We start from the raw sequence: 19,504 nt of genomic DNA on the forward strand, positions 1-19,504 counted from the left end.
TACTACTGAATACTGATGATGATATAATCAACTTAAATAGCCATCAACAGCACCAGAGCTCCCTGGAGAAATTTTCCTGGAACATTTACTATGCCTACATAATCCGGAGGGCCTGATTTCATTTGCTGTTTTCTTTTACTAGGAATTAATGTACAGGTAAAGAGGAAGACTGATCAAATTCAAATATAATAGTCATCTTTATCTCCCTGGCCGTTCCACCATGCCTCGACTAATCATGTGTTTGGACCGTTTTTCCTATGTTACTTCTTAAATGGTTTGCTGATAGAGTAGCTACTTGGGTGGGTAGAGGTGAATGACTGATCTTTTACCATCAGTTTGGAAGTAGAAGAAATATACAGGATTCAGCAAGCTAAGACATTTATCCAATCCAAAATCTTCCACAAACTGTTCCTGTATGGCGGCAACCTGCCGGAAAATTAAATGACCTCTTCTGGAAATATTTTATTATGCTATTGACATTTACAAGAGTTGGAAGTGAGGGAGACCTTTTATAAGCCCAGAACCACAATCCCCATAAAAGGTTGGGATCATGATCTCTAACGTTCGTCATATTCTTTTTGGGCAAAACAACAAATACTTGTAAGCATCTGCAACCATTGCTATACTTCTATTATACACATTGTCCCTATGCAACCTTTCGCCGTACATCGGTGTCACAGTTAATGGCTTTCAAAAGCAATGAGATCGGCATAATTTGTTGCAGGGTTGCTGAAGCATCATCACAGAAACCATTATTCGTCCACTGCAGTACTTTAAGGTCTTAAGTTAGCAAGTTGTAAACTTAAACTTGTAAAGGGATTAAGTTAGGGGCTCCTGTGCTCGAAGCTTGACAATCTTTGGTCAGATAGAACAGCAAATAGTTGTGTGTCCACAAATAGCTGCAAAACCCATAGCATGATGCATATTTCAATTGTAAGTCCTATGATTAGCACATTCAAAAGTAAGAAAATGTGCTCTGGTTAGTGATCAAGTGTCGGTTCAGTGGCGACGACATCATTAGATGCTCTGTTTGTAGATTACCTTAAGAAATTGCCGTTCCCTACTAGGAAATGAGTCAATAAAGCTATCTTTAAGAAGTAAACATACCTGAAGCGAGAAGGGGAAGAAGAAGATCCACGTCAGATAAGTTAGCAAAGCTAAGAATTTTTGCCGCAGATAATCTTTTCATAATAGAAAGAAAACAAAAGATAAAATAAACTAAAAACATTTCAGTAATTCTAACCCTGTCATTGTTTGATTGTACATTAGTTATTGTATGGGACCTTAAATCTGAACAAATAGATTCCAAGTACCGCCTCATGATGGTCAAAAATTGAGTTGCAGCTTCTGCCTGAAAAGCAGTGAGTATCACCAAACAGGATGAGTAAGAGATGTACTGATGAAAGATAAAATAAATGCGAAAAAGTGCAACCATAATAAGAAAACCATTAGAAAGTACTACAACTACAATCATTACAACACATGGACAATAAACTCGATCATTTAGGAAAATCAGCCATGCAAGCAGAAAAAGTTTGCATTCGGGTTTAGCTATGAGCAACACCTGTACTTCATTGCACCTATATACAGGATGCTTTCTAGCAATTGAACTTTGGAATGATAGTCTAGAATGAAATGGCGCAAGTTCAGAAACAAGCTCTTTATACCGTGGAAGTGCAGGCAAGTGACACATCTTCACCTGGAAATTTTAAAACGCAAGAGCATCAGACATTAGGAACTTGTCAGTTTTTACAGTATTTTAAGAGAAGCATGTATGGCCGGCCAGACCAAAAGTATGTCATAAGACATCAAGGTGTTTTATTATGATAAGATGATGATATCCACTTGTCATATCCACATAAAAACACACAAGTTATAGAAAAGCTGTTTCAGTGACTAAGATTTTTCTTTCTTTTTCTTTCTCACAGACCTGAGATTTTCAAAGTCCTGCTAAATGATGAAAGAACAAAAGGGAAAAGTTTGTAAAAGAAGTTCAAAAGCATAAAATACCTGATCCTTGAGCACATTAACATGGACAAGATTAAATGTTTTCATCTTCCAGTCTTCTGGTTTTTGTTGTATGCCAACCTGCCAAATAAATTAATTTATACCACAACGACGACAAAAGTGAGTAATGCTTGGAACAAACTAATAAGTTCTTATCATTGGCTAATTTGTATTTCTTTTTGACAAAGAACTAGCAGAATTCTGCAAGTAGACACTTTATATATTAAACCAATTGTACTCTTGACTAAAAAACAAACTAGAAACAGATTTTGGTCCATGTAGTGTCCTGGATGACACTTCGTGCAATTAACCTGAGCACCTCATTTTAGTGGCTATCAACTAAAATTCTTACAAGAATCTTCAAGAATGCAGTGTTAACAATTGAAACAAAAAAACTTCAGTACTATAAACAGTCAAGCTAGTTAATAAAACAATCAATTATAATGACAGCAATATAAATTAGCAAAGAATATTTCAAATGTCTATGAGAAAAACATGCTCAAAAGAAAAGGGAGAACGTGAAAATATGGGAAATACTAAGATCATGATGTTTATGGAAGATTAGTTCTCATATGCCTAGAGCAATGCCTACATGCTGATCCCTTGCCCAAAACAGAAGACAAGAGGGAACACCCACAAAATGCCAACCACCTTGTGGGATAAGCTTATGTACCCACCTAGGTACTTCTGGGAGATAATGCCCAAGATTAACAACTTATATGGTCCTAAAAGCCTTCCTACATCTTACACATTCTCCTAGTTACAGCACCCATATTCTGTTAAACAATCATGCTACATCATGATGGGCACTTTCAACCAGGGAAACATGACTTTGAACTTTTACATTCAAACATGCTGAATATTAGGACTATCTCTAAATTTTTTTTTTTTCAGAGTCAAGTTCGGTGGAACAGTAACTAGGTAGGTAATTATCTTTCAATCAACCTTTGATGAAATGTGCAGAAAGTTTCATGCAAAATCTCTCTCCAATAGCATTAAACTTATGCCTAATAGTTGAACAATGCCTAACACAATCTGATTTTCGGTCCAACAGATTGATATCCCGGCCTTCAGTCTCATGATTGACTAACTTGCTTCCCAATCATCAGCCTTTTTCATCTTCATCCACCTTTCACCAAAGTATGACATCTTCAAAACATTATTTTATTCCTTCCAGTTGATGTGCAAAAAAAAGTCATATTGGAATATGAATAAGCCATACCAATATAATGAGCTTATACATTCGAACCAGATCACCTACCAGAGAACAAATACACCAAAATCAACAACCTAAATCATAGAATGCGATATGAGTCTTGCAAATGCACCTGATTAATTCCATATTGTCATTACCCTTCTTCACTTGACTAACCCTTACAGCGTAAAAAGAAACTGAACCATATTTAAGAAGTAATATCTTACTTAGTTGACAAGTTCATCATTTGTTGTTGCTCTATGTTTCTGAACTCTATTAAATTCTAATATATATTGGCAAATCACCCTTCTGACTATGGAACAAGGTCCCACAGGATAAAAGTGATAGCCAGCATTAAGTTTGGCTAACATTAGAATGCTCAGCCACCACATGATGCAAAATTAGAGTCTTTTTAGCCAACTTTAATTTCTAATTGTCCTCTTCACCAATTTCAATCCTAAGATCATAGAAAATACAAAGACTGGGCCAGAGATCTTTTATTAAGATAATTCAAATCATGAAGCATAGTGCATATATTTGAAAGAAACAATTATAAGAACTGCATGATATCTAGTCTATAAAAGAGTAAAATAAGTGAAACTCACAATAAAGGGAACAGGAGCATCAAGAAAATCAAGCATCCTCCTAGGCAGAATCTGTAGCAGAATATAGAGACTTTAGCTGAATACAAAGTTACCAACTACACAATTCCACAAATGCCCACAAATAGCACAAGCAATGATATTACAACATTCAGTTTTGAGAGGACATAATATATAATGATTTCTTGCCAGAACCGATAATCAAAACCCTTGCACCAAAGTCTAACCTAAATCTAGGATGTATCTGGAAAAACAATACTATAAATATATAACCACTATTTAACTTACCGGAAGAAATAAACTCTGCCACTGAAATGGACGAATCATGGGAATAAGAGATAATACTATAGCAGATAAAACACCCTGCATTGGTTGAAAGTTAGGTCATCCAAAAGCCTATTCGAGATAAGCCATTTGCAGCTGAGAAGAATTCTCAGTAGTTACAAAAAAAAAATGACATAAAATATTATCAAGAAAAAAAAAAACACATCTGCAGGTATCTGTGATAAACAATATTAACTCACCAGGTTTGGGCATACAACTACCACTTGTTTTTCCAGTAATACTCCTGTAAGTAGCGCCAAAATCTGGAATAAAAGCCATGTATCAGACTTCAACTATATAATTTAGTTTCATATGCAGCACAAGGATATAGGATTGCTTAAATAACTAAAATGGAACACTTTATAATTAGAAGAAAGGAAATGAGAGGTATATTTAATACTAAAGATATAGAAAATCAAGAGCTGTTCAGACATCAGAATCATTAAATGTTTGACCTAGACACTGTTCAGCCAGTAAAGAAGTATAAAGTCCATAACAGGCTAGTTATACATATCAACAAACTAGCACCATAGGTACATCTGCAAAATCCACTTTCATGTAATCATCAAGAATTTCCAAATAACTAATTTTCCCTAACAGCATTCACAGGTTATCAAGTTTTTTCTTTTGGTGGCTCAAATATTCCCTTTCATGATGGCTTTGCATACATTCTTCTTTTTCCTTTATCGTCTTTTTAACAAAATTCACATTTATCCCCGATTATGGTTTCAAAGAAGCAGGGTCCTGACAAGAAATTTTTGCAAGAAGAGGCCAGCTTTGACGCTTCAAACCTGTAATCAATCTTATCATTGCACTATTCCAAGCCATTTACCCCCAGTACAGTAGCATTAAAGAAATTTATCATATTTACTGTCGATATTCGGAAAAATAAAGTTCGTAAAATGAGGCAGACAGCTAATGGAAGTAAGCAATGAATTAAAACACAGTTAAATTGCATTGCTACTTTGCTTGATAAGAATATTACACTCTCAAGTGATAAAACTCGACATATGGTTGCAGTTGTCCATATTGATAGCGTGAGAGCTTCCTCAGCAGCAGCTAGATCTGCATTGACCTTTACCAATATAAGTAGTAGTAAGCAAATGCATTCACTCAACAAGTATCACTGAGGAATGATTAATAAAGAAAGAAATACCTCAGCAGCTTCAGACAAAGTTACAAAATTTTCAGGGAAACCAAGGACAGAAACTGGAGGTCGCCTATATGCAATAGCTTGCAAGTGTTCAAGAGGATGAAAAACTATATCACTTCCTTGTTGCGGAAGAGGCATGGAATGATAACCACAGACTATTTGTAGCAACTCATTTTTGTTTTCCTGTACAAGAGATAAAACAGAAAAGAAACATGACTTAGTGGCAGCTAATACATCACATGTGATATAATAAATGTATAGAAAAGGGAATGATCATAGACTGACCTTAGCCCATTCCATTATTAATTCATCATCAAAATCTTTTTCACGATTTGCAAAAAGTTCATCATCCTCATCCTCTGGTGTCATGCTTCTAACTGGACTGCCAAAAGACAATAAATATATTACTGAAAATGTAACATAGAAAAGATTCATCAAAGAGTCCAAAAGGTGATAAAAATCAAATTAACTGACATCCAGTGAAGTAAAAGCAAGAGGATTTTGGATAACCATTTTGCAGAATGACATTATCCAAACAAAACTGCAAGGGTTAGCTTAAGAAAAGAAACTCAATAGACTATGCAGCAGTAAATATTTAAATTTGTCATTTCCAAAATTGAAGGTGGGGGAATAGATGCTAATCTATTTCTACCTGAATAGGGTATCAAAACTTCCTAGACGCTCCAATGCTTGGCTCCTGGAGCAGTTAAATGTCACAATATCTGGAGATGCCTGGCCACTTTCATAGCTCCCATCCATCCTTTCCAAAGCATCAGAACGAGCTTCTGATGACAAGGAAGCACATTCATCAAAATATTGCATATTCTTCTTACCATTATTGTCCATGTCCCTCGCTTGACTCAAATCTGAAGCATCACTAGCACTACAACTTTCAGGAGAATGAGATTCTGATGTTTTTGGTGATGATGTTGGGACTTCATCATCTGAAATAATTCCAGCAGCAGCAGCGGTAAGGGCCACTGCACTGTCAACAGGTATTGCAGAAGCTGTCCAATCAAAACCACACTCCTTATAAGGGTAGCCAACATTCTTATTCATTTGATCGTGTGGTTTGGAAGCCAAAGGGATACCACTCAGTGACACTTCACTAACAAATTGTGTTATCCGATTCAACCGCTCCTGTGCAATGATACTGCATCCAAGTAAGTAAAACATAGTAAATTGTACGGAATCAATGCTCACAACAGTTTTTGCTCCAGAATAAAGTAATTACTGATTCCATGAAGTCAAACAAAATTGAACTAACCTGTTCAACATCTCATAGTGTAATTCAAAAAAAGGGACTCTAGTTAGCACGCAGTAGCAGCGAGGTGCAGAAACCAGAAAGCGGCAGCATCGTCCAGTTGACTGTTGAATGGGTGACATATTGCCTAAAATACCCGGTAGCCTTTGAACAATTTCTGTTACATGTAAGCAAACGCCATAAAGTGTATCATTATCTGCCACCTGATCAAGAGAACAAGATATATGTATAAGCATCTACCAGTTATTGTACATCAAAAATCAGAATACAAATCCACTAAAAAGATAGAAACCAAATGAACCAAGACAAAATATTCAAGATGTACAATTAAGATTAGAAATTCATTTGTGAAACAAGGTGCAGTTAGATAAAATACCACAAAGATATGAAGATAGTCGACGCTTGTATTACTCTGAAATCTTATTTTAGAGCAGAAAAAACTGAAAAGACTAAATACAGCAAGTTTTGATAAAAACTCAGAGACATATAGTGCTTTAATTTATAAGAAAGAAAAACAAAGGCAAAGAATCCTTCCAAAGGATTAGGAAAGGAGTAGAGCAATAATCTAAAATAACAAGAAGCACCAGAAAGATATTGAAAGTAAGCCCAAATCAGATCTCCTTTAAGCAGCAATGGTACCATAAAATGAACCATTACCATTAAACACAAGCACAAACAGCCAAAAAAATTGTTCCTATGAACCTAAAATGGAAGCATGACCCAATCACCCTAAAAGTCAGAAATTGAACAGATATTGTTTGAACCAGATAGACTGCAACAAAATTCAATAAGTCTAAAACAAGCAAAATCACTCTGGAACAAATATGTTTTAAAACAAAAAGAAAATTTACCTTAAGCGAAAATACAAACGCTTGATCATCCCTGCCCATATGCTCCTGCAAATTATATGCCGTGCTGAAAATTTTATTTCTTCGCAGGAAGCTAAATAAATTTAAAGCTAAAAGAACCTCAATAATAAATATGCATCAAGGAAAACACAACCAAGAACCCGTTTCACATAGAAATCAAGTTAATGATGAAAGATATGCTGGTGGAGTTTCAATTTCAATTCAAGCACAGAGTCAGATACAAATCTTTAATAAAAAGTCGTTATTGAAAGTTTCACCCTAAAAAAAAATCACTACTCGCGCTAAAAAATCAAGCTTTATAAGATTTTAAGGAATGAGAATGAACATACAGACAAATGAGAGATGAAAACCTTCAATAAAGATGTTTGCCACGGAAAGGGGAAAATAGCAAGTACATGCAAGTCAAATTGTAATCAGCTCCCGAGAAATGAGAAGCTTCACTATGAGACATCTCCTTCGCATGAAACTGTAAGGTTCTGGTTTATGTTTTCAGCACAAGACAGGACAACATTGGAACTAGAACATAAGACCTGACACTAGCAAATATGCAGGCTGCCCACCAATTGATATGTACTACTATTACACTTTATATATTAATACAATATTAAAGAACTTCAAGGAAAAGAAAATAATACAGACAGATCATAAAAATGTTGGACTGAAGTCTTAAGACATGTAGGGTAAATAAACTGAAGCTTGCTAAGAAACTGAGAAAACTAACAACATTGAGTTTCTTCGGTTCATGTACCACTTACTAAACTATCATCTAGGGCTGTAAACAAACAGAGTCTAGCCAAGTTTTAATAAGTTTGAGCTTGGTTTGTTACTACATTGCACGATCTCGAACCAAGCTCGAATTCAATAATTATGAACTCAAGTCAACTCGAACTTATTTCGAGCTTGACTCACTAAAATTTATTTAGAACTTATTTATCAATTTTAACTTAAATTTTTTTAACTTTATTGATTTATTTAACAAATATAGTTTATTTCATCATGTTGAATCTATTGATTTTAAACATTAAATGTTTAATAGAAGTTAATTATACTATATAATAAAATAAAAATATTTTTATATATTAGTTTATAGAAATTGATAAATATTTATATATATGTAAAATAAAATATTAAAATAAAAAATATTATACATCTTTTATGAGCTTAAACACAAGTCCATTAATAAGTTAGCTCACGAATAGACTCATAAGTCTGTAAACGAGCTAGCTAGCAAGCTAATGAGTCGAGTATTGACAAGTTTGAGCTTGGTTTGTTAATCTAATGAATCTCTATTAACGAGCTCGAACAAGCTTTTACCAAGTTGAGTTCCGAGTAGCACACGAGAGGCTTAGTTCGTTTACAGCCCTATTATCATCTGCCCCTCAGCTATAGTAATGAGTTGGTCTTTTGTACAACAGAGAAGAAAGAAGATGAAAAGAAAAAAGGGAAAGATCAAGCAGAAGACATAACTGTCAAACCTTCTCACATTTCTCATCCTAACGTGTAGCTCATCAAGCATAGAAAACCAATATGGATGAAATGATTACCAACGGGCCTCTGACCTATAAACAATATATGTTGTTAACATTCAACCTATGGATTGAAACCCTCGCCTGGTCATTGACCTAAGGTTCAACAAAGGTCAAACTAGGATTCATCTGGAATTAAATTAAGTATATACTAAATATAATATAAAATATTACAAATATAGTTTTTATAATAAAAATTGCAAATACTAATAGATTTAATAGATTGTTTAAATTTATAATAAAATTAGTTTATGTTCAATATAATATTTCTCTTAAAATCGAATTAAATTTTCTAAAAAATTTTAAAATAATAAAAATTGATAAATCTGTACAATCACACAAATATTGAAATAAAGTTCTAGCAAAAGATATATGTATTGAGGGTAATAGATAAAAATAATTACCATATTCGATGATTTAAATTTTAAAATTCTATACTGATAAAAGGAACATGAAAAGAAAAAAAAAATTATTCGTAAATCTTATTTACTTTTGTTATTGCAAAATTAGCGATTTAAATTAATTCAGAAGAATTATGAGAGAAATGGGTTTGAATATAAATATATAAAATAGTTTTGTAATAAAATGACACAAAAGTTGGGTTGATGGTAAGGTGAGCTGAAATTGCTTAATTCCAGGGTTATAATCCAGGTTTTGCAACACGTTGAAATTTTTTGTTGAATGAAGTGGCAGCATCAGCAAACCCAGGCTACCCACAAGAACTGTGACTGGATTGACCGCTCCATGGGTTAACTGGCAAGTTAATGCAAATTACCTACAGGTTTAACCTTGGACCGGCCTGGTTCTTGGACTGGTTCCCAAGTCCTATCAGCTAGTCCAATCGGCTTTTAATAACTATGCATTCAACAACATAGTGGATGAACAGACCTTACCAGATGCTGCAAACAGAGAATTACATGTACCGGGGCAGACAAAAGTGTGATACTGGTCTCACGTACCTGTCCATAAACAACCTCATTTAGTTCACTCAATGATGGAGTCCTCTCCAATAAGCGTGTCTGCACAATGGGAATCCAAAAATGAACCGGTAAATGATGATTAGCACAAGAGAAACAAAAAGGTGTATTAACAAGTAGAACACAGAAAAGAAATCAAAATGCCTCTTTACTGGGAAAGGAAAGAAAAAAAGTTAACTAAGACATGAAAGAAAAACAGGGAAAAAAAAAAGAAAAAGATAGTGCCTCTTTAACCTTGTAGAACTATATGGTAAGAGCATATAATCACACACTAAGCCATCACCTACCCAAAATGCAACTTTATTATAATTACGAAAACAACAAACTAGAAATTGTTGAATCCATACGTAGTTTCCACAAGCCTATTAACAGAACTGAGAGAGAAAAGGCATAAAGATCATTAAGTTCAGGAAGGTGACTCATTTTGTCTCAACACATCAGCCGTAATTAAGCAGCTTTGCCTTGATTGAGAAGAGTGCAATTAAGCATCTTTGCCTTGACAGAGAAGACTGTAGTTAAACAGCTTTGCCTTGATAGAGGAGAAGATCAAATGTTTGTTTAATAAGTATAAAATAAGGAGTAATGCTAAAATGAGGCCATACTTCCTCAGTCCCATATTTAACAAAATTGTTCCCGAGTATTATGAAAACATTTTGATTCTGACGTTCCTTTCTCTAGCCTAGCCCATAGTATAGCAATATGTCTTTGCACTCATTTATATTTACACATCTAAATTTCTCTTAGAAAATGGCAGAACACCACAGGGGGCAAGCAGGGGCCACTGCCCTACTAGCAATAAGTTTTCTAACCACATACATATGGGTGTCTTGCATTACTGCCCCCCCAAACTTTATGTTTATTGCAACAGCCTGATCCCTCTTACTCACTGGAATCAGCGAATTAGTAGATATGTTCTGCCTGAAATGGGAATGATTAGGATTGTGAACTTATAATCTGAGAATCGATGACTGCATCTTTATGCACTTGCTAGTACTAGTACATACATCTAACAATTCTTAATTGGCTAGTTGTATATAGTCGCATGAAAATTCCCACTCCTCACGTTATTTCCTCTATCATATTTTTGCCCCTTAGCTTCATTTCTTGGGTCCGCCACTACTCTTATTGATACTTGCATAACATGTTTGGCTCTATCCAGAATTAATCAGGGATTTAAATAAGCAATGCTATTAAAGTCTTATTTTGAACTCATATTGCTCCTATAAATTTAAAGAGAGAATGAGATGCCAAAATGATATAAAGCAATGAATTAGGCGGAGGGTGGATAAACTTAAGTAAGCTCTAATCTGAGCAAGAAGTGCCAAAGTTTTTACTTCAAATAAGCAGCCTACATTCTGGTAAGAGACTTGCAAAAAATGCATATCTATGAAAGCTATTCTACTTATTTTCTCCTACTGTCCAGATGGGACCACAACGCAGATTTCTGGTAAGTAGCCCGTAAAATCCGAGCTTTATTTACCGCAATAAACCCCCAATTAGAATACAACAATAAACTGAAGAGATGTTTCTGTCACTTTAAAGTTTAGTTTCTGTGCTAAATTTTAGAAGTTGAGCGACAACAGTGAAATTCAATACATAGAATGTAGAGTGACTTATGATAACACAAACTGAAGAGTGAATAAGCCAAAAACTCTATTAACACAACAAAGTAACTTAATTAGGAACCATTAAAGATCGGAGACATCAAACCTTAACACCTTCAGGAAAACAGAAGGAACCTAAATCCTTTAGACGCATAGGCAATCTCTTCCCTGGAGGATATTTGAAAAGTACCTGCAGCAGAAGAGAGAATAATTTTAGTGATGAAAATCCAAAGGGGATAAGAGGATGAAGATATAGAAAACAAGATACCATCACGCAAATGTCTGAAAAGAAAAAAAACTCTTAACTGAAAAAATTCACAGCAAATTAAATATTGCAAATGGTTCTTCTTTTTTTATCAGAATATTGCAAATGGTTCTGCATATTTAAAAGAACAAACCAGCACAAATAAATTGCAAAATTAAACAGATTAAAACATAAGGAGAAGTTTCTGCCATAAATTTTATGCCTAAGCAGAAAGCGAAACAGCATCTGATTAGCATCTGATACAGTTGACACAGTAAAAGAGCCTTAGGGACATGGTCATCACCTGGGGCTCCATTGAAGGAAATGTAGGCTCCCGATACTGCATATTTTTACGTATTACTAGATCAGATTTTCCCGTCTCAAACTCCCACTTCTTCCGTCTTGCAAATACATCCTCCACAGCCTCAAGATTGGCATCAGGATGAAGCCCCACAATAACGAAGTGTTCAAACAGTGAGGTGGGCTCCTTAAATTTTGTAATGTCCTACAACAAGATTCTCACATCATTCATTTAGTATAATTTGATAGATAAATAATCTCATTAATAAATTGAACTCAACTAGCCTTAACTCAAATCTATCGGCATTAACCACATGAATCCATTATCTCCTTTGATAGCCATTAAATCTCATTCAGACAACTATTGATATAGCATGAATTAGTAAATAAATCTATAACAGCGCACATGGAATATCACAATTAGAAGCAGTAGCACCAGCTTCTCTGGAACTATGAAAAGAAAGGTATCATAATCATTTGCAAAATTACATAATCTGCACCTCAATGGAACAATCATAAAGAATAACTCACCCCTCTAACTATCTTGACTATGATTTCTTAATAAGAGAATTTTAAGAATCAAGTCAATCGACTTTTGAGACAGAGGAGAAATAACTAGAGGAAGGAAAAAGCTCTACGATCTACCTATTAACGATCACAATACTCCATTCAAAAACCATAAAGAAACAAGGAAAGCTGGTGATATAAAGGGAGAAGTTTACCAGTTAAAAGGATGCTCCGCACTGAAGTGATATCGGATGAATTAGTGAAAAATATTTGATGCAGACTAGATCACACAACTTAACAAAGTTTAACTTTAGGAATGCACACATGAAGCTATACAAATTTTACAAAATATGCAGGAAAGACATTTAAGAATATAGAGCATTAGCAGCATCTGATACTTGATGTAAAAAACTACTTTTTCCTCTAGCGTAAAAGTGATGGTCATAGGACATTTTGAAACAGAAAATGAAATTGGAGTTTTAATGTTAAAAATGACCGGAGAAAACGCCAGAAAAGGATAGAAAATTTTTTTTTGGCATGTCAAGATGGAGATTCTCTGGCCAAGCCATGCTAAAATGTCATACACTGCACTTCAACTGATCTCAAGCTTGAATGAAGAAGAGCAATAGGCTGATGGCAAATATAGAACTAGCCATGTCATATAAAAGAAACACTAACTACTATCATGTTATGTTGAGCCAAGTTGAATAGATTACAATAAAAACCAAGATATAATATGGAAGTTTTCCTCTTTAAAGGGCATTATGATCAGTCTCAACTTCAAATTATCTTATGCAAATGCTTACTGGGTTTTGTTAGGAACATAAGCTTAGGGTATGTGTTCACATCCTGCATCAGTACACATTTACACAATTTAACAAGTAAATTCTGCAAGAAATCGCAAATAGGTCCAAGCAAAGAACAATAATAAAGTCTTAAACTGAAAAAGTACACATGAATGAACAAAATACCAGAGTTTTGGAATGAAGCTGATACCACTGACGTTTCTGGTTAGCCAAGACCTCAGGATTGAAGCTGTAATATGATTCTGTGGTATTGTTGCCCCATCTCCACGCCTTTTGCATCTGACTTTTCAGTCTCTGAAAACTGCTGCTGCGTTTATGTCCCTGGCTCAAGACTTCACTTTGGCTACGCCTGTGCAGGGGAGGCATTGGCTGAAGACTCTGATTACCTGTGTAGGCATGATGTAATGCCTCGCCAGCCATTTTAATTGCCTCCTCAGATATATCCTGTAAGACCGCATAAGGAGATGGTGACCTATCCTCTTGTGATTCAGCATCTTCCTTTATATCCATCTTCTTACACCCTTAGCTCATTATGTAAAAAAGCACATTCTTCCAAGCCATTAAATCATACCCTCCATTAATTTGAAGATAAAAGAAACTCCAATCCACAATCACAGTTTTCACACCATTCACAGAATCCACACGGATATCAATCACTTTAGCAAAGATATGATATGGGCTCTCTCTTAACTGTTCTTGATCCTCAAATTCTATCAAAGAATTAAACTTCAAACCACTTAAGCATTCGAAATAGTAATAGTAATATCACTGGAAAAGGAAACCCGAAAAGGTTCTCTCTTTATAACATAAACTTCAAAACCAGAACATGACGTGAGCTCTTAGATGCATATACAAACACCTGGTTACAACCCAAAAAGAAAAACAAGAACTTTTTAAAAGAAAATGTAAAGGGACGAAGCAAAGAAGGCATTAATTGCAAAGAGTAAAGAGCCAAATCAAGCATTTATCAACTTTATGGCTGCCTATCATTAGAAATGGTGAAATGTAACCGAAAACAAAAATGTTTAATATCATTTCTCATTTAATAAAATAAATAACAAAAGTTGCACGGAAGAATTCAATGCTAAAAATTGAGAACAAAATGGTCAAATTTTGGTAATAATTAATATGCATACCTTTGTGTTTCTCTTATGGTTTTTTTTTTCTTTCTTTTATTTCTTTTCAGGTTATTGGGTTCTGTTGTTGTGCAGGTAGAGAGAGAGAGAGAGAGAGAGTTGCTAAAATTAGAAGAGAAGAGAAGGAGATGGGTTGTGTTGTGTTGTATTGTGTTGTTGGGTTTGAGAGAACTATGGTTATTAACACTAGAGATTATAGGTAAAGACAACTCAGGTTCATTTTCTTTTCGTTGGCTCATTTTCTTTTGCTGAATAGTTAGTTTCTCTTTCTTTCATAACCAAAATAAAAACAAACAAACACAACTGTGTCTTCTCCAACTCTCTGGATTCATATTTATCTCACACAAAAAAAGACAAAAGTATTTCATGTGAAAAATAACAAAAAGAAATCATCTCCTTTTTCCTTTCTTTTAAGCTTATATATTTGCATATCTTTATTTCATATAGCTGTTTTTTCTTTTACCATATTAAACAATTTATTCAAATTATTATGTTCACTTTTCTAAAACGTCAAGATCTAAAAAACAAATTCACCTAAAAAAAAAAAAAGATCTAAAAAACAAAAGTTGTTATGTAAATACCAAGATAACTTCTTCTTCTTCTCTTTTTCTAATCAAGATAGAGTCAAATTAAGAAAAGATAATACTTGTTTTTTAGAAGATAATATCGAAATAATAAGTCAACATAATCTGAAACCTCCAAAAAGAAAAATAAAAACCATGCATCACCGGTGCAAGCCACCCACCATTATTATGGAGCTTTGCCTTTCTGCCAGGAACTCGTAGCTGGAGTTCCAGGCCAAACAACCGCTAGTAATAATAATGCCTTGAACGAAGAAGCGAAGTCCCGTCGGGCCTGCCAGCAGCCTTCTCCACCCTTCCGGTGGCTCTGCGTTAGTGAGCTTTGATCAAATTTTTAATGACTTTTAAGATTTTTCGACGATCAAATATTAATTTTAAAGATTGTGGAAGATGGTAATGAAAGTTTTGATGATATCTACATTGAAATCCCCGGATTTTCTTATATTATAGAAAAAAGAAAAAAAAAGAAAAGCTTAAATACAGGGATGATGAGTAAAATTTACCTTCATCCTCGTAATAAATGATAAACAATGCGTCAATAAAATAATTTACTTAAAATTGAAGCAAATTTTAATATTTTTGAGATCCTTTCTTTTTTCACCTAAATATATTATAGAAAATTTGATATTCTTCTCTTAATTAGAAATAAGTGACAATAAATTACAATTACTTATTTGGATCCAAAATTTAATAATATTATCACAAAAAAAAAAACACTGAAAAAGAATTAGTGTAAATATGTCAATAACCTCCCGCTTAATTAACATTAATTACTCTCAAAATTACAAAATAACAATCTTTATCACTTCATTCTTTAGGGAACAACCATCATAGCCTTGCATAATAATAATAATAATAAGATAGCTTAGTTATCAACCATCTCATTAGAAATCAGTGGCACCAAAGTTCATAAGACCATTTCCCAATGCAATATCTCTCGTATTGACTAAGGGATTATTAAATATTAAATCTCATATGCCATCTTTAAAAACTATATATAAAACCATGTGGCTACCACATAATCTAAAGCGGGCACTTGTTTATTTTATTGGTCTGCTTGTTTTGTGAGCAATACTCGGATTATTGCAAAATAGAGAAATAATTCAATTAAATCGGACTTAATCTAGTTTTATATGGTCTAAAATTAACTAGTTTGTTATGAAGTTAAGTTTAAATAAAATTGATATTTTATGTTTTATAAGTTAAATAAATTCTTTTAAATAGTTTTAGTTACTGTAAAATATTTTTTAATTTATTAAAGTATAATATTTTTAATAATATAATATTTAAGCTTAATTTGTTTAATAAATAAATTTCATTTATTAAAATAGACTGAGTTTTACTTATTTGAGTTTTGAAAAATTCAAGAGAAGCTCTCTAATATTACAATTTTAAAATTGAAGAGATAAATGATGGAATGCTAGTAATATTTTCTCTTCATTTTTTTTTTAAATTAGGTGATTGCTTTATTATTGGTTCATTTTATTCAATATTTTCTATTGGATAATCTATTATTTGTTCAATAAGTTAAATTAATTATATATTTTTAAAATAAAATTAACTTTAGAAAAATTAATAAAATAAATTAAAAAAAAGTTATTTAGAAAAATATTCAAACGAAAGTGTTATTAGTGGTTCTAGCTTTTTGATAATTAATCTGAAAGGTTTATAAATATAAGTGATAAAAGTTTTTTCTTTTTTCTTTTTGGAAGGAATTGATAAAAGTTAAAAACTAATAAATTAAGTAGTTATGTAATAACTTCCACTAACGATAAAGTAGTTTTGACTTCAGAGGTTCAACGTGTCGCTCGCGTGCATGGGAATGGCCACTTTTCCCATCTTATAAAATAATATTAAAACCGCTAAATTCATGTGGGATCCACTTACTGTTATGCGTGATCTCTGGTTAAATCTGAGCCATTGGATTCGATTATTTTTCTTTATGGAATTGGATTTGACTTATTTGCCACGTGCAACTTGAGAAGATTGTATATTTCGCTTTTGGCATAGAATGCGTTACTTGCACGCGTTAGACTGATATCAATTTCACGAGAATTATGGATAACCGGATAAAGATCATGGTAGATTTTTTTTTCTTCTTTCTCTTTCTTTTTTCTTTTTCTTAATTATAATGGCTTATCTTTATTATAAGAGGACTTTTTAAGATGTAATATTTAGTAAATTAATAATTTTATTAGTCAATAATTTTTTAAAATTAATTTTATTACTCATTTGAATATTTAATAATTTTATTATTTAATATTTAATAAATTTAATGAAAAAATATACTAGAATACTTGATAATTTTAATATTTAATAATTAATAAATTTAATGAAGAAATATACTTATTAATTATTAAAAGAACTGTTAAGAAGAGAAAGTTGAATTATTTATGTATATGATTTTTCTTATATTGGGTTAAATAATCTTATAGAAAATTATTTCTAACTTTAGATTTTATATATTTCATTAGAATGAAAGTTTTATTATAATTCTAACTCATTAAATTCATGTAATTTATATTTGATAACCGATTAAAATTATACCGAATAAATTATATAAAAAATATAATGATATATAAAATTAATATATTTAAAAAAAATTAACATAAAGTTACCATAATAAATATTAGCATAATTACAAGATTACTAAGTCTACAATTTTCATAATTCAATATTTTTATTTTATTTTTATAATTTTTTTATTGATTTAGTTACCATAATAAATATTCGAACAACACCATCCAATATTCTATTAAGAAGCTTGAGTAAATTAGAATATCAATATTGATAATGCACCATTTATTAACCAAATATCATTAATTAACCGAATTCTAATAAGAATATATATATATATTTTTTAGATAAACTCAATCTTAAGAAGGCAATATCATTTTTATAATTAATTTTCTCTCTTATTTTTTTATATATTATCTATTTTTGTGATTTTTTTAATTATAAATCAGTCCCAATACAATGTTAATTTCATTTAAGATGAATCCACTTATTATAATTTAACACACAAACAAATAAATACATTCAAATAAAATATTTGTTCTAGTGAATCTCAACAAAAGAATAATGTTAATATCATTTTTTATTACTTATTATTAGTAATAAACTTAAGATTTTAAAATTATCAAATATAACTTTCAGAAAGTATTCAATGCAAAATAAATTTTTCTCTTCATATATCTGCCATCAAAATAAAAATAAAATAAAATAAAATATTACATATACTAAAAAAAAGTACAGTAATTAAAAAATTATTTTTGAATATAATTTTTAATAGTGATTATTTATTGGATTGAAAATTAAGTATATAACTTATATTTTTATTTTATTTTATATAGTAATTTTAAGTTTATTGTATGTTATTTTTTAAAATATATTAATTTTATACTATTTTATAATTTTCACCATTTGAGAACTTAATAAATTAATGCTTTTTATATTTAATATTTTTTTTGATCGATCAAGTGTATTACTTATAATAGAGCTGATTGTAGTAAAAAATAAAATACATCAAAAGAAATTAGAATGGTCCAACTAGAATCCTATACCACTTAGGGCGGTAATTTAGTGGTTAGATAGTTTCACAGAGAAGCTCAAGGAGTTAGATTTGAATCTCGAGAGACGATATTTTGAAGATATTTTTTTAAGAGTGTCCAGGTCCATGATCTTCCCGTCTCGTCTCGAAATTGATATTCACATAAGAGCATGATTCGCGGGAGACCATCATAAAGTCCCACATGCTTATAGCAGTCCTTTTTCTCGCTGCCTGTCGCTTCTTTTATTCTTTTACTTTTAGCGACACTCGTTTCATTTTCATAATTCTCGTAGCTAAAGCTTGACTAGTCCCTTTGAAATTCAAACTTTTTTTTATTATTTTTTTTATCAATTTATAATAATGAAGCATTTTCATAGTTATTTTTGCATTCACGATTTAATCTGATAATAAATACACATCTATTGATTTTAATAATATTTTAAGTTCGAGTCTTTCTCTCCTTATTTGTAAATTAAATAAAATAATATTATTATATTTTATATAGTGATAAAATGATTAATATTTATTAATTAGATCGATTTATATATATTATTTTTTCAGTATTTAATTTTATTAAAATTCTATTAAGTAATTATGCTGAAACTCAATTATAGTCCTTCTACTTTAAAAACATGCATTGGGTGAGTGGCATGTCAAGAATCTTAGAGGTGATAAGTCATGTATTGCAATGGAAGTGACACAAAAAATAGCTAACTAATTATTATGTTTATAAATCTTATGGGAAAAATATTATCCAAATCCAAATTGGGAATGTTGGTCTACCACAACTAAAATTGGAATCCAGTGAGGTGGTTGTTAGGTACAAAAATACATGAGATGGAGCAAAACAAACTACTAA

General features: G+C 32.0%; 1 protein-coding gene across 6 annotated transcripts; it reads right to left on the reverse strand.

The window, feature by feature from the left end:
• Positions 1-416: 416 nt before the first annotated feature.
• LOC8266500 lies at positions 417-15,562 on the reverse strand. Of its 6 annotated transcripts, none has more exons than XM_048376862.1 (19): positions 15,260-15,562; positions 13,544-14,237; positions 12,070-12,270; positions 11,628-11,711; positions 9,900-9,959; positions 7,397-7,441; positions 6,549-6,748; positions 5,934-6,434; positions 5,567-5,663; positions 5,285-5,464; positions 5,114-5,203; positions 4,329-4,391; positions 4,093-4,167; positions 3,808-3,858; positions 2,011-2,088; positions 1,565-1,699; positions 1,244-1,351; positions 1,042-1,107; positions 417-899 (listed from the first exon to the last, which is right to left on the reverse strand). In XM_048376862.1, the coding sequence occupies exons 2-19, from the start codon at positions 13,886-13,888 to the stop codon at positions 825-827; spliced, it is 2,454 nt and encodes an 817-aa protein (XP_048232819.1). In that variant the 5' UTR covers positions 13,889-14,237; positions 15,260-15,562; the 3' UTR covers positions 417-824. The 6 variants fall into 6 exon arrangements, 4 of the variants coding, with proteins under 4 accessions (XP_048232819.1, XP_048232820.1, XP_048232821.1 ...); XM_048376863.1 differs by lacking the exon at positions 15,260-15,562 and adding an exon at positions 14,515-15,238 and having other exon boundaries at positions 1,284-1,351; XM_048376864.1 differs by lacking the exon at positions 15,260-15,562 and adding an exon at positions 14,515-15,237 and having other exon boundaries at positions 13,544-13,822.
• Positions 15,563-19,504: the final 3,942 nt, after the last annotated feature.

The sequence above is a fragment of the Ricinus communis genome, chromosome 7 (genome assembly GCF_019578655.1).
Source record: "Ricinus communis isolate WT05 ecotype wild-type chromosome 7, ASM1957865v1, whole genome shotgun sequence".
NCBI classification, from domain to species: domain Eukaryota; kingdom Viridiplantae; phylum Streptophyta; class Magnoliopsida; order Malpighiales; family Euphorbiaceae; genus Ricinus; species Ricinus communis.